Source organism: Staurois parvus, unplaced genomic scaffold (assembly GCF_062004578.1).
Source record: "Staurois parvus isolate SC_StPar_1 unplaced genomic scaffold, SC_StPar_1.0 ptg000175l, whole genome shotgun sequence".
NCBI lineage: Eukaryota > Metazoa > Chordata > Amphibia > Anura > Ranidae > Staurois > Staurois parvus.
This window is the reverse complement of record NW_028317971.1, coordinates 352,837-368,551: the sequence shown is the minus strand read 5'-3', so window position 1 is coordinate 368,551 and position 15,715 is coordinate 352,837. Positions and strand designations below refer to the sequence as shown.

The 15,715-nt window shown below is 39.3% G+C and overlaps 1 protein-coding gene across 1 annotated transcript in view; it reads left to right on the top strand.

Annotated features, from left to right (window-relative positions):
• Positions 1–15,715, top strand: part of LOC149462366 (store-operated calcium entry regulator STIMATE-like) — a 134,535-nt gene that overhangs the window by 112,772 nt on the left and 6,048 nt on the right. The window contains exons 6-7 of the mRNA XM_089676861.1: positions 1,789–1,872; positions 6,032–6,154. Of these exons, the coding sequence (XP_089532987.1) occupies positions 1,789–1,872; positions 6,032–6,154 (207 nt within the window). The remainder of the gene's footprint in view (positions 1–1,788; positions 1,873–6,031; positions 6,155–15,715) is intronic.

Sequence of the window (15,715 nt, the reverse complement as noted above, 5' to 3'; positions counted from 1 at the left end):
ATAAAATATAAAAGAGGATGTTACACCAAGTAAATAGATACCAAACATGATATGCTTTAAAATTGTTCACGCCCATGCAGCAGTGACGAATTGCGTAAATATTCATAGGCGACGCTTTAAAACCTTTCACAGGTTACCACTTTAGATTTTCACAGGAGGTCTAGTGCTATAATCATTGTGCTCATTCTGACGATCGCGGTGATACCTCCCATAAATGGTGGGGGGGGTGGATTGACATTTGCCTTTGTCCCTTATATATTTTTTAAATCACTTCCATTGTTATCACAAGGAATGTAAATATCTCCTATGAGCACAGTAGGTTTTGACAGGTACTCTTTTTAGAGAAATCTGGGGTCTATTAGACTCTCCTCTATGGTCAGCCGTCAGAACCCCAGGTGCATTCTTGGGTTCCCCGGTGGGACAGGAGAGTCTGTGAAAGCCGTGGAAGGGGAGTCCCTTCCCACTTCTTGTAAAAGTGATCCAGCAACTAATTAGCCACTAGGTTTGCTTTTACATAAAAGCCGACCGCCAGCTGAAAAAAACTGTAGCTGCAAGCATCATGCTGGTATAACCAATCAAAGTCCAGCAATGTATCAGTATATTGCTGGTCCTTGTTTGGCAAATATGTAATAGCAGAGAACATGGGCATGTGATGAATTGGGTCTATGGGCCAATATGACCACAATTCATTCTTTTTTGTAATGCCCATGTTGGGAGTTAGGCCCAAAACGTTTTACATTTGGAAACTGTGATAGGTTTCCATGCAGATTATCTGGCAAGAGCTGAATTTGGGAGGGCAGTGATGCATTGTTGTGCGTACAAATTGCTTTGGCCCACAATTAATTGATTCAAATCGGTGAACAGGGCTGATCCTGCTAACACTGCCTTTTTGGGGACACTACACTAAAAAGACGCTAGTATAGTTCTGTTTGTGATTAATATATTGATCCGTACAAACACTATAATAGTGATGGGGGTAATGGGGGTGATCAGCGACCTATAGTGCGATAGTCATTCACCTTTTCCTATTTGATTAAAAGGTGAACTTACACGTCAAAGCAGTACCACATTACTGCATCTTTACCGTCCTCTGTTCTTTACAGCATTATGTTGAAAAAGATAGGCAGTGATGTTGTTACAGTGAATGTCAGATATAAAGTGTACAGTAGGTAATGTTTTGGGAGTGCCACAATCCCTTCCTTTCATCAAAGGGTGCAGTAGTTAATGATTTGGGAGTGCCATCATCCTTTCCTCTAATGAAAGGAATATGACACATTTACTATTGTACATTTCACTTCTGAAGTGAATCGCCCCTGGTTATTACAAAAAAGTTGTTTTTTTTTTATTTTGTCTGCAAGTATTCTCCATCCTGACCACCTGGCTCCACATTTCATCTCAATTGTGCCCCAATGGGTTTGTCCTGTTCTCTATGGGTCCCTATGGTGCATCAAAGGCAGCAGACTCGCCCCTGCTAGTAATTACATTTTTCCAGATTTTGTTTTATAAAATATCTGTCAGATTATAGTGTGTTGTTCTACACGTAAGACACTCTGGGCCACTTAAAAACCTAATGTGCAGCAGATGTCTATGAACTGGCTTTGTGTATATGTGATCCTGATTGTCTGCTGAAAATGTGTCCTTATTCTCCATTCTACTGTGTAATATGTTATTGTATCTCCATTCTAACGTTCCAATAACTATGTTTGGACTCTGGCTGGGAAAGCTCTGAAGTGACAGGTCTGTTTGTACAGAGTATATCCCTCACGCTTTGTGTTTTTCTCTGTGCAGCTTCAGGAAATTCTGCTGGACTACATTCCAGATCCCAAGCTCGAGCTCATCCTGGTAATGCTGGTGGTGCCTTTTATAGTCAATGTGAGTACAGTACTTGTGATTGCATAATAATGCCCTTATTTAGAGGATTTTGTCTAAGCTTTTTTTTACCATGGGAAAGCGTTTGAACAGTATCTTTCCAGTCACAAATTATGTTGTGTTAACACTGTTTACTATACTATTCCACATATTTTTACCTTAGTAATGATGGTCATTATCCATTGCCTCTGTTTTTTCCAGTATTTTATATATCAAAAGTTATGGTTAGCATTTCTCTATTATTTAGACATAAGATTATGGTGTCAGTGATTGCTTCCTGTTTTGTAAACTGTGGTCAACTTGAAGGGTTCTGAGATAATTAATCTACCAAATTATTAGTAAAGATGAGGTTTGGGTTTGCAGCTGCCATGGTTTCAAGGCAAATCCTGGAGGTTTGAGGTTTATGGTCCCGGTGAATTTATGTGTAGATTCACCAGGGATAATTTTTTTATCCCACAATGCACTGCATGGCATGAACTATAGAGAGCAGGCCTAGAAGGGCTAATAAGGGGGCTTTTGTTTAAGCCAGCTACCTCACTATAAAAAAGAGGGCACAGAGCAGACAAAGGGGTTTATTTACTAAAGCTGGTTCACTCAGAATCTCGTGCACTTCTGCATAGAAACCAATCGACGTCAAGGTTTTATTGCTAGGGCTTATGGTTTTCCGTGGACCTATATGACTGCAATTAATTCTTTTTGTAATGCCCATATCGAGGGCTAGGCCCAAAAAAGTTTTACATTTAGAAACTGTGATTGGTTTCCATACAAATTATCTGGCAAGAACTGAATTTGGGTGGCCGGCTATGTATTGTTGTGCGTATAAATTGCTTTGGCCCACAATCAATTGATAAAAATCTTCCGTGAAAAGAAGCAGAGGGGCTAAGCACTAGTGCTGGCAGAAAACAGGGCTGATCCTGATAACACTGCTTTTTTGGGGACACTATAGGATAGTTCTTTTTGTGATCAATATACTGATCCGTACAAACAATATAATAGTAATGGGGGTGATCAGCAACCTATAGTGTGAGTGCAATAGTTTGTTGGCAATCTAACCCTAACTGACCCTGGCTGGGAGGGTTGCTAACTGACCCTGACGATATCTGATGTCGCTAGTGGCAGTAACACAGTGATTATTGAAAAAATTCTATATGCTGACACTTTACTAATGGCACTGGTCGGGTGACCAAAGGTTTAATAGGGGTGATCAAAGTGTTAAATGTGCTAATCTAACATATGTGTGTCAAATGTAGTGCTTTTACTCACAGTCATTCATGCTCGCAAGCGGAAATAGAAAGCAACGTAAGGGTAAATCGCTTTGCCCAGAGCCAAAAAAAAAAAAAAAAACAACTGCCTTGGGTTCAAAGCAAATCCTGGAGATTCAAGTTTCATGGTCCTGGTGGATTTAAGTGCAGATTTGCCAGGGAGAATTATTTTACCCCACAATGCACTGCATGGCATGAAATATAAAGAGCAGGATTGGAAGGGCTAATAAGGAGGCTTTTGGTTAAGCCAGCTACCTCACTATAAAAAGGACGGCGTAGAGCAGACATAGTGTCAGTACATTGGAATCAGTGGTAGGGAAAACTGACAAACTTCATAGGTAGAGATTGAGGTCAGTTGGGAAACTTGTTTTATTTAAAAAAAAATTTCTGCAAGACTTTCCTTTTGTTTTAGAGGTGGCATTTTGGGGTTTTCACTTTTTTTTTTTTTTTTATTGGATTTTCTTTTTTAGTTGATGTAGATAGGCCCTTTTTAAGTTAGTCTGTGGTACTCAAAGCAGAGCATTCACTTATTAATGACCATCTGCTCTTCTGCTGCTTTTTGTTCAAAGGCAAGAACAGTGTGCACATAAATCAACTCAAATTATATCCCTCACGTTCACCTCCTATCCATGTGGATAAAATAAAAGGCATACTCCAGTTAGGCCTACTTTCCCTGATTAAAACCACCTTGCTACTGGACAGTTTTACACTACACTGGCCTCTGCAGTAGTGTACTAAATCCCTATCCTCTGCTTTGTCTCTAGTAAATTTAGTCCTAACCTTGCTATTTAAAATTGTCCTACTGGCTGGCCAGTTTTATACTGCTCTGTATGATTGTAAACGTATGAGATTCCAAAGTCAGACATGTACTGCCAAGATATTCTGTTGATGAGACTGTCTGTGAAAAATGTATTGTTCTGTATTACCTTGTACAGATTTAAAGCACCTCAAGTATGTTAATGAAAGGATTTGGGTATTTTTAATGTTGCCCTCAAAGTTGCATGAAAACCTCTCCCCAATATACGTATTTTTTTTTGTTGGGGGGGGGGGGTGTTTGAATGTCCTCATTGGCAGTGCCCAGTTTCCCATGCTTTTTTCCTGATAGTAGTTTACATATTATCCTGAAAATAGTCAGAATTTAACAAGAGTACCCCCCCCCTACACACACACACACACACACACACACACACACACACACCTACACCTATTCACTGCAAGGAGATTAGCCTTCAAGTTCAGGTGCACTGAATTTTGAACAAAACTCTTGGTGAATAAAACTTGTGTAGATTCACCAATTTCTGTAGGTTATTCTATAAGGCAAGAAGCCTCAATTATGCAGCTCACTGAGCACAAAGCAGCAGTACTTTGTGAAGAAGTAAGTCTAAACAACAGTATTACATCCGGTCTCCTAGAGCCCTAGGTGGTTCCAGTCATTCATTTCAAAATATGTATTGGTTCCTTTGAGGTGCAAGAAGTAAATGCTGGCATTTGTTCAGGAGCATTTATAACAAAATCCAAAATTAAACCTGTCAGGAACATCAATATGCTCAAATCAACAAAACTGCTTAAGTATAAAGTTTTTACACTTCAAGTGGGCTGTTATGCACCTCTCTGGAAGCCTTTTTCTGCTCTACAAGAGACTTCTGCTGGATTTAGAGCTAATGCCAACCCCTCCAGTAGTTGGTGAATCTTCTGATGGAGGTATAAAAAGCAGAGTAGGGTTTAACTGAAGGACGTGGGGTTTACATTTCAGTCTGGCAGAATTTTAAACTCTTGGTATCACAGAAACACAGAACCTAAGTAGAGTAGTATAGTAAGACCTTTAGGAAACACAATGTGCCTATAGTGTTGCAGTTTTGTTAGTTTCAGCATATTGATGTAGCTGATAAGTTCAATATAAGTTGTACAGCACACACAGTTCACCCACTTATCATGTCAGTTCTTCTGGCACCATCACAAACGACTACCGCATGGGCAAATAATACTATGGTTGCTAGTAATTTGACGTTCTAGCAACACTGTTGGGAATTCAATAAAACACTTAAAGACTTTAAAATGCACAAGATCCAGAAATCTCTGCTACTAGTGTCAGTATTTTTTTCAACACGTGTGACATTTTCAGGTAGTTCTTAATAGTGCCCTAATGCCCCTATGGCTGCATGAATGTAAAAAAAAGGTACACTCTTCTTGTGATTGCTGTCAGTCACAAGAAGAGCGTACCTGTTGGTAATCTAGTGCCTCTGAATCCCCATGCACTGTCTATGTGGAGAGGGAGCTCATCTGAACTGTGGATGGAGTGTCTGTATGGATACCTTGGCCTTACTGTGCAAGCACCCAAACTTCGTGCTTGCCCCAAATTCATTTCTGAGAGGTACATGAATCTGTCACCCACACTGACACTGTCATAGACACGCTTCATGAATTCCCCAGTCTTGTTTTCTCTTTCAGAAAGGAAACCACAACCACTTTCATTGGAGCCTAGATAGAGCACTTTGCATTAAGCTCCCCTCTGCTTTCAAATCATTGCTATCAGCTGCTGAACCTTCCGCCCACCTTCTTATTATTCCTGACCTACTGAAAACTCTATGTGGATTTGCAGTTTACTAAACAACGTGAACATAAAGTCAAATTTATAAAAGCATCTTGACACTAAAACACAGTAATATGCTTTTTACAGTTTTTAGATGGTGCAAAATCTTTACCCTTTACCCTCCATTTTCCCTTGCAATGTCTGGTATTCATTCAGATGTTTGTTGTGTTTACAAAATTAAAATTAGTAAAAGGAACAAAACCCCATCCTTTATGGTAAAGTAGCCAGTAGAAATGCTTTTGTCAAAATCATTTTTGTTTTATTTCATTTTATGTAAGAAAACACTAATTCTGTACTTAATTGCTTTTAGGCCATTATGTTTTGGGTGGTTGACAGTTTAATAATGAGGAAATACAAGAGAATGAAGGTGGACCATCCTTGTGAGAACGACACAAATGCAGGCAGCTTACCAGCAATAAAGGATGAAAGCCAGGTGAGAGATGAACTGCTCTAGGACAATGTTCCAACAAACTGACAATTAGCTGATGTAAAACAGAGATTCATTGTACATATACACTTTAAGCAAATAATTCAGTAGGTAAAACAAAAGGTAAAACAAATGTTAATGCCTAAGCACAATTTTGCAACTTTGACAGGTGTTAGTAAAATGGCTCATATCATCACAACTACTTTGTGCATCCAGGTGGGTTATACCTATACCTTGTTTTTTTTTTCCAGGACAAATTGGGCTTTCTTATGGTGGTAAATAGCAATGGAAACCTCCCTGATTTTTTTTTTCTTAATTAGAGGAAAACAGGCCCAAATTAGTAAAACAAATGTAGCTGTATACCATAACCTAGCACCAAAGAACAACCCAAAATAAATTCTTCTGCTCCCAACGATCGCAGCGATACCACATATATTTGTATGTTAGTTGTTGTATGTGCCTGTAGTACAGCCCAGAAACAACAGTGTGCATTTTGCTTTTTTTATCCTAGCTAAAACAGCCTGACACTAACTGACAACAATACTAATTTAAAAAATACTTAAAAAAAAAAAAAGAATCCTGCCCAAATATACTGACCCTGACCTTTGACCCTTACTTGACCCATACACTAACTCTGTCACTGACCTAGATCAAACCTTGATCTAAGTATTTTTTTTTTTAATAAAAATTTTTTTTTTTTTACACACAATTATGTTTATTTTACTCTCTTCAAGAAGGGAGAGATACAATGTATCTCTCTCCTCCATTCAGAGAGAGAGAAAACACAGGGGCGGGCTTCAAAGTGACCGATCTCTGTGATAGCCAATCAGAGGCTATCACAGCGATCAGGTGACCTGAAATCAGGAGTTCCAGGTCCCGATCATTAGTACGGGACCTGGGGCTCCCGGTGAGACCCCAGTCTCTGTGTTGGGGGAGCGCAGTGCGGCATGCTCTGAGTACAAAGACAGACAAGCATATATTCAGCCCCACAGAGAAAAAACCCAGTCCAGTGAGGCCACATATATGTGTACTGTCGGCGGAAAGGGGTTAAACCTGCATACCCCAATCTAATCTGACTTTTGAATAATCTGTCCAGGTGCACTGAAGTTGCACTGGGGGGGGGTTCTTGCAGTGTCCCATCTGCTTTTTAAAACTATACATGTTATAATTATACAAATAAAATGTTGTTGATACATAATTATGATACATAATTATTAATAATGAAAAGCCTCATCTGGGAAGCTGGCCATAAAGCCAGTTGATACAATGGGCATCATATTTAAAGTCCTGATAAAACTTCCTTCCTGTCCTTGTGTTTATTATCTGTATAAGATGCGCATTGATGATGTCGTTTCATGGTGTCATTTGTAGCTCTGTATGCATAGCCTACAGCAGAGTAAATCTTCACATTTCTATGTCAGTGGTTTCAGTTTGTGTTGAAACATGAGGCATGCATCATGGCTTAGCACAGGTTAATGCATGATTTTTGTTAGTAGTGTTAGACCTGACACCTCCTATGTAGAAACATCATATTCCATAATCCTGGGTCTCTCAGGCTAGTGCTGGTGCAGGTGAGAGCTACACAGTAATTAGATCTGATGCAGTCACAAGCAGGCAGAACATTCACAGACATGCAGAGAGCTCATACATAAAGCTGGGAGTTATTGTGTTTCAACAGATTAGCATTCCAATATTTGTGATGAAACACAGAAGGAATGGTAAGGCATGCATTTGACACTGTGTGATCTGGAACAGGAAGTTATCTTGTCCCCTTGGCGCATAGGGACAGGCTAGCTGAAGAATTACATGGGCTTAGGGGAAGAGATCAGCCATGACACTACAAACTGCAGCCGAAACTTGTGAGCTCATCCTTACAAGGTAAGGCAAACATGTTCCATGTATCCTTGTGCAGGCAGTCCTATTGATGTCAATTGGGACACAAGTGCTGCTCCCAAAGTGACATCTGTGCATCCTAGATGCATGTGGTGCTTTGCACCCGCATGGATGTCACATTGGTGGCCGTGGCTTCATCCCAATTGACAGCAATAGGACTGCCTGCAGAGGAAAGTACAAAAAACCTATTCGTCCCAGTGCAGATAAACAGGGCCCTCACATGGGACACACATTGATACACTCCATGTGAACAAGGCCCTACTCATGGTTTCAGATTTTCTCATTCGGTCTTGCATTTTATTTTAATTAATTTGATGATGAAAGTGAGAGACTGACTGGTTGGTGTAGTCAGCAAGAATTTTGTTAGCGTTAGACACATGGATAATTCACAAAATACCTGCTATACTACTTCTTTATAATTTCTCCTTTAAGTTAAGCCTTAAGAGTAATCTTAAATCTGTACTGCGAACAATGGGGGATCTGCCATTGTTGACCACATTCTGAAATGCTAAACCCACACTAAAAGAAATGGGTGTATAACTTGTGTTAGCTGCTGCCAATAAGACATGACTAGGGTGACCTGAACTTACATATCATAAAGCCCCAAACAGGGCAAAACACTATAGACCAAAACCAATCAAATTAAATATTAACTGTGTATAACATTGTAAAATGAATATAAAGTCCAAAAAGCACAACATGCAAGTCCAATCCTATCAACATAAATTGTGATTATGAATACAAGCCTGACTGTGCTCTGATACTCATATACAAGAACGATGGTGCAGCATAGGTGATTCTTCAGTGTAATATCATTCACTTTGATGCTTCCACACCCTTCGGGTAAGTGATTTCCCACTTCTCACCACACTCACCAGAGAAAATTGATACCTTGTGTTAACAAGAGAGTCAAATTGCACCCATGATCTCCATTAGTAGGTGTGCACAAAATCCAGTCCCTCCGAAAAAATCAGGACAAATGGCAGCTTGCAAAAAAGGTCAATATCTAAAACCCTCTATGATAAGTCTATGTAAGATGTAGGATATTTAAATATTACATATATTTTATATATTAAATATATCTAAAATTCAATTATTCATTCACAAACTGTGCACATAAATATTTTTTGATGTTTACACTTAAATGTATGAATGTAAACATCAATGATTATGTAATATCAAGTCTATTAATAACAAGTGAATAAATAAATAAAATTGTGATCAAGATCATGAATTAATAAAAAGTCCAGCAATCCATCCAGTTATGTGTTAATGTGTATGAACAAAGAGCTTCAACTTGCACCAATTCATCCGTGAACTTCCAAGTAAGTCAATAACTTTCAGATTGTGAACAGCCACGAATCTTCACCAATACTCCGCACTCACCAGAGAGTATGGTTGCACAATGTAAAGCAGCATAAATGCTTTACAAATCACCACAGGCAAGATACCCTTTACCTACTACTTTTTAAAGAGTTGCCTATGGAGATTTTTAGGTACCATAGTTTTTCACTATTCCAGGGGCATATGCAGTTTTAAAGCATGACATTTTAGGTATCTACTTGGCATAACAGCATCTTTTATATATTGGCAAAAATGTGGGCATTACACTCTGTGTGCACTAAAATTTGTTAAATGCATATGTTCTTAAAAATGTGTTTTAAAAATGGCTGCACAAATATCCTACAGCATAACAAAATTGCTACCTAACTGCTGGTATAGCTACCTAGTGTTAAAACATTAGACAAGATATTTGCATTGAGATAGAACGTCTCTTTCGAACAGATTGTGCGTGGGGACCAGATTGGGTTTGTGCCCAGGAGACAGTATATACGTAATGTCATCCAATTGATCAGTCTTTCCCATAAATGTTCATTCAATACAATGCAACTTTCACTCGATGTGAGGAAAACCTGTGAAATGCTTTCTTAGGATTACCTTACAATAGCATCATAAAGTCCTTATGTGTTGGTACTTAACCACAGATAGAATTGCAAAGTATACTCTTACCACCTCTACCCTGTGCTTCAAGGGCTGTACCTCTCAGGGTACAGTGTTGCATGTCTAGTGGAAATGCAGGCCCCCAAAAAGTGGGTTTGAGTTTATAATCTTCTCAGGTCTTTTTTACGTTGTACTATTAAACAAAACAAAGGAAAAACTGCTGAACAAACAAGCCCTTTTCCAAATTAAAACTGAAGCCAAACTTGCTATTGTCATTTTTCTAGCTGCCTCTTGAACAATAGTTTGATCATGGAGATAGCCTTTCCTCAACCTTCAGGTGGTTAAAGTGGTTGTAAAACCCTTGCATGTACCTAGTGAAGTGACTATCCTCAGGTGATAGACAGAGATTAAATAAATCTTCCTATGTAAGTTGTATCTGTTTATCTGCAGTCCTTTCTTCTCCAGATCCATTCAAAGTACACAGAGCAAGATCAAAGGCTATTTCTCAACAGCAGAAGGCAGGGTTTGGGGATCTAACATCACACGCTGAAAATCTAGAACAGCGAGCTACACATAATCTGAGAGTGGAGGGAATGGACACACACCCCTGTACATAGGTTAACAGAGACACATACATAGCTGAGGCTGTCAGCCTCCTGCTGCGTGCTTGGTGGGGGGGAGAAGGCTAGCACCTGAGATTCTGTTGTGTCAGTTTAATCTTTAAGGAGCGACTCATGCAGATAGTAGCGGGAAGAGGCAGCAGACAAAAACACTTGGTGCATTGGATAGAGGCAAGTACACACTATAGAGGGATATACTGTGTTAATTTTTCATGTCAGAGGTTTGCAATCACTTTAAATATAGACTTACTGGTACTTTCATTAATGACTCATGACCTTCCTAAAGGACATTTTTACACGATTCTGAAAAATCGGGTCACCTTGGCTTTATTACATACAGGGGTGGGGCTTTGATCTCAGGCAAGGAGTTTTCTCCAATGCTCTCAATTGGCCATTCCCACCCTTTACCACCAACTCTCCTTCCTATATCATTCTCTTTCTCATTAAATATTGTTTCTATAGCTTTCTTATTTTGTTCACCTTTTCTCTTAAGCTGGCTAAACAAACGAGATGGATGGAGGCCTCCCACTGGGACATTGTATTCTGACAGCAGCAACTGCCACTGTCAGAATACATTGATCAAGGGCTACAGCCACTGATTGAGGAACATTTTCCAATTTGTCCTTTAGAGAGAACTGATCAAACAATATTCAGTGGGGGTGACCAAACACTGATCTACATTTGGCCAGTTCCTCCTGAACTGGCTGAATTTTGATCAGTGTATGGCCAGCTTTAGTCTTAGTAATGAGCCCTGAGAAATCCTACTGAATTTCCATCATATAACTATTTCACATGCTATTATTATCTAAAGAAGCCCATAGATTATGCAACTTTGTTTTCTTCCACCACAAGCTGATTGATTGAAAATTGCTTGATTCCTCCATCAGCATACTCAGTGTTGATGGGGGAATCCATCCCGAAGTGCTTTTGTGTTCTGCTGGCGAGGAGCCTTCCCTGCTGGCAGAACACAATGATCACTGCTGGCATCTCAGTATGAAAACTGGCAGGTGGTCCCAATTAGACTGTCAATGTGAAAGGGGCCTTTGGTGTACAGGATCGGAACAGATGCCGGCACTTGTCCGCTGACACCTGCTGATCCATAGAGGTCTATGGATGGTCCGATTGGGTCCGCCTAAAAAACTGACAGGCGAACCTGATCAGACCCTCAGTGTGAAAGGGGCCTTAAAATCTGTTCTATATGACACAAAATTTACTTTGCAAAGTTAATTTTTACTGTGCTTTGTAATTAATGCAAGACTGTGCTGCCCGTTATCATCCAATCCAGTGCAAGCAAAACAACAACTTTATTTATTTTTTTCTTGCACATGATTGGGTGTTTTTTTTTCCAAAGTGCTACATTTTGCTATGGTAAGTGAAAATTCCCTTTAGTAACTCACCCACAATTTTATCTTTCAGCTAAATGCTAATGATCCATAATATTGCTACCATGTGCTCTACATCTCTATCTCTTGCATCATTTGTTTGTTCTATTTCCTTGTAAATAAAATAATACAATTCTTGTGGAAGAAGAATTCATAAACAGAAGTAAAAAATGCATTGCTGTAGCCAGTTTTATAGACCTGCATGTTTACAAACTTAAAAAATTTCCAAGTTGTGTTTGGCTTAGTTTTAATGGATTATCTGGACACATGATGGCTGGGAACAGGTGCTGTACACAAGGCAGCCAAGAAATAATGAGTCACTAATACGCATGCTGCGGCCTGAAAGATATTCTACTTTTTACCAGTTCCCTAAAATCGGAATCCAGTTATGTAGATGAGCTTGCAATCAATTTTATTGTGTTCAATCCCTTCCAGTATAAGAAATGGTTTATACGGGGTGGGTGCCCTTTGCACCGCTTCCCCATTTTTTCCCTTTTGTTCTCCATGAAGAACAAATGAAAGTTAAGTGCACAGAGAATCTAAAATAATACTGCAGATTTTCTGAATCCATTGCAGCGAGGAAAGCACAGATCTCTAAATAAGATCCTGTATGTACTAGTTTCATTCATACTTAGCCCAATATCATTTTTTTTGCCTGTAGTTAAGTCATGCTATCATATCTAGCAAGTAGTAGACCTGATATATAAAGTAAAAAGCAGACGATAGAGGAACCTGCAAATTGCTTTCTTCCCGTCCGGCCCATGTTGATAAATGGCTGGACTGGAGCGCTGCAGGTGGATGTTTCTAAACGTCCCCCTGGATCCATTGCCTGTGCGTGCTCCCTGGGAGCGCTCGGCACCGCTATCTGTGCTCGCTGTGCCCAGAGGACACAGCGGAACACAGATCGCTGTACGGAACCTCCTGTGTGAGGTCCCGATTCATGTAATTACTGATTGGCCAATCAGTGATCACATGAATAGTAGTAAACAAGATGTCACTTGCTGACATCATTGCTTACTACTTGTGAAATCTGTCACTGATCACAGAGGTCACATGGTACATGGCTAGTCACAACAGCCTTGTACCATATGAAAAGCTGTGACAAATCACAGCTCACACAGTATTTCTCAATGGCTGCAGGAATGCAGCCAGAGAGAAGGAGAAATTATTGCTTTTACAGCCTTTATGGGTGTAAAAGCAATCCGTGTAAAAAAAAAAGTAAAAAAAAAATCTTCTTCACCCTTCACAAGCAGTACAGTGTCACTATGTTGACACTGTACTGCTAGGGTGACAGTATATTAACAAAAAAAAGCAAAAAAAACAAACATTAATAATAATATGAAAATCTAAAAAACATTTTGGAAAAATTATACTTTTTGGTTATAAACTAATTTGGGTATTTTTTTTCTTACTAAAAAGATAGATTAATACAATTTGGCAAAGATTTATGAAGACAGATTATTTATTTGCAAAATGTTATAAGAAAAACACTTTTTTTTCAAAATTTTTGGACTTTTTCATATACATACATATATATATATATATATATATATATATATATATATATATATATATCCCAGTGGTGAGTAAATAGCACCAAAACAAAGTTTTATTGGTCTCAAAAAAATGCTAAAAAATTCATATGGGTACAGTGTTGCATGACCGTGCAATTGTCATTCAAAGTGTGATAGCACTGTAAGCTGAAAATTGTCCTGGACTGGAAGGGGGTGAAAGTGTCCAGACTTGTAGTGGTTAATCGGCATATATAAGTGTCTTTGGAGCCCCCCATCTTGGGTAACTTAATTTGCAAAGTGCAGTTTCCAAACTCAAAGCTAAACCTGGGACATGTGGACTTATTTCATCCCCAACTGCAATTCTATGGATGCTCATATTTATATTGAGCATCCCCAAGGTTCTAAAGCTTGCCATACACTAGAAGAATTTGATTGGAACTTTTTTATATTAACAAATTTAAAATTGGTAATGAGGTCAAATCCACATTCATTCTTTACCATAGTGACAGGAAAACATGATGGAGCAGAATGGAATTTTTTTCTGAAATTACTGAATTTTTAACAGTGTATACAGTCATTGCTCATTAACCCCTTCGTGCCGGCGCCTCCCTTTTAAGTGGTTTCTGACGCCGGGAGGTGGGGCAGGGTTTAGGGTCATGTGATGGCGATCACATGATGAGAAAGGTCCCAATCGCAAGAAAAGATCAGGACCTTTCCGTGGGATGCCTAGACATGTGCTGGGAGCGTGCAGGGCAAGCGCGTTCAGCACATGTTTGTTTACAAATGGTACGCAAATATGCAGCCGCTTGGCGTCAAGGCCCAGCCGCTGAGAGGCCGCATATTTGCGTGCGCTCAGCGTGAAGGGGTTAAATTACACCCATTCCAATATTGCTATGTTAAAAACAAATGAAACTTTGAAGCACTTTTGAATGTCATTCAACAAGTAATTGAATGGACTAAGAATGTTCTGACGAATATTCATTCAACAGTCTACTGGTGTATGGCCAGCCTAAAACACTCAGAGATAACGTGTATATAGCGTTTTATGACAGCAGTACCATTAGCATTGAATTGAACTTGGCTGTGTAGCGTTTTACTCTATGTATTTTTTTGCCACTTGACATTATCAGATATACAGTGGGGATCGGAAGTTTGGACACCCCAGCTAAAAATTTGTATTAATGTGCATAAAGAAGCCAAGGAAAGATGGAAAAATCTCCAAAAGGCATCAAATTACAGATTAGACATTCTTATAATATGTCAACAAAAGTTAGATTTTATTTCCATCATTTACACTTTCAAAATAACAGAAAACAAAAAAATGGCGTCTGCAAAAGTTTGGGCACCCTGCAGAATTTATAGCATGCACTGCCCCCTTTGCCAAACTGAGACCTGCCAGTGTCATGGATTGTTCTCAATCATCGTCTGGGAAGACCAGGTGATGTCAATCTCAAAGGTTTTAAATGCCCAGACTCATCTGACCTTGCCCCAACAATCAGCACCATGGGTTCTTCTAAGCAGTTGTCTAGAAAACTGAAACTGAAAATAGTTGACGCTCACAAAGCTGGAGAAGGCTATAAGAAGATAGCAAAGCGTTTTCAGATGTCAATATCCTCTGTTCGAAATGTAATTAAGAAATGGCAGTCATCAGGAACAGTGGAAGTTAAAGCAAGATCTGCAAGACCAAGAAAAATATCAGACAGAACAGCTCGCAGGATTGTGAGAAAAACAATTCAAACCCACGTTTGACTGCACGATCCCTCCAGAAAGATCTGGCAGACACTGGAGTTGTGGTACACTATTCCATTATAAAGAGATACTTGTACAAATATGGTCTTCATGGAAGAGTCATCAGAAGAAAACCTCTTCTACGTCCTCACCACAAAAATCATCGTTTGAACTTTGCAAATGAACATATAGACAAGCCTGATGCATTTTGGAAACAAGTTCTGTGGACCGATGAGGTTAAAATTGAACTTTTTGGCCGGAATGAGCAAAGCTACGTTTGGAGAAGAAGGGGCACAGAATTTAATGAAAAGAACCTCTGTCCAACTGTTAAGCATGGGGTTGGATCAATCATGCTTTGGGGTTGTGTTGCAGCCAGTGGCACAGGGAACATCTCACGAGTAGAAGGAAAAATGGATTCAATAAAATTTCAGCAAATTTTGGATGGTAACTTGATGCCATCTGTGAAAAAGCTGAAGTTAAAGAGAGGAT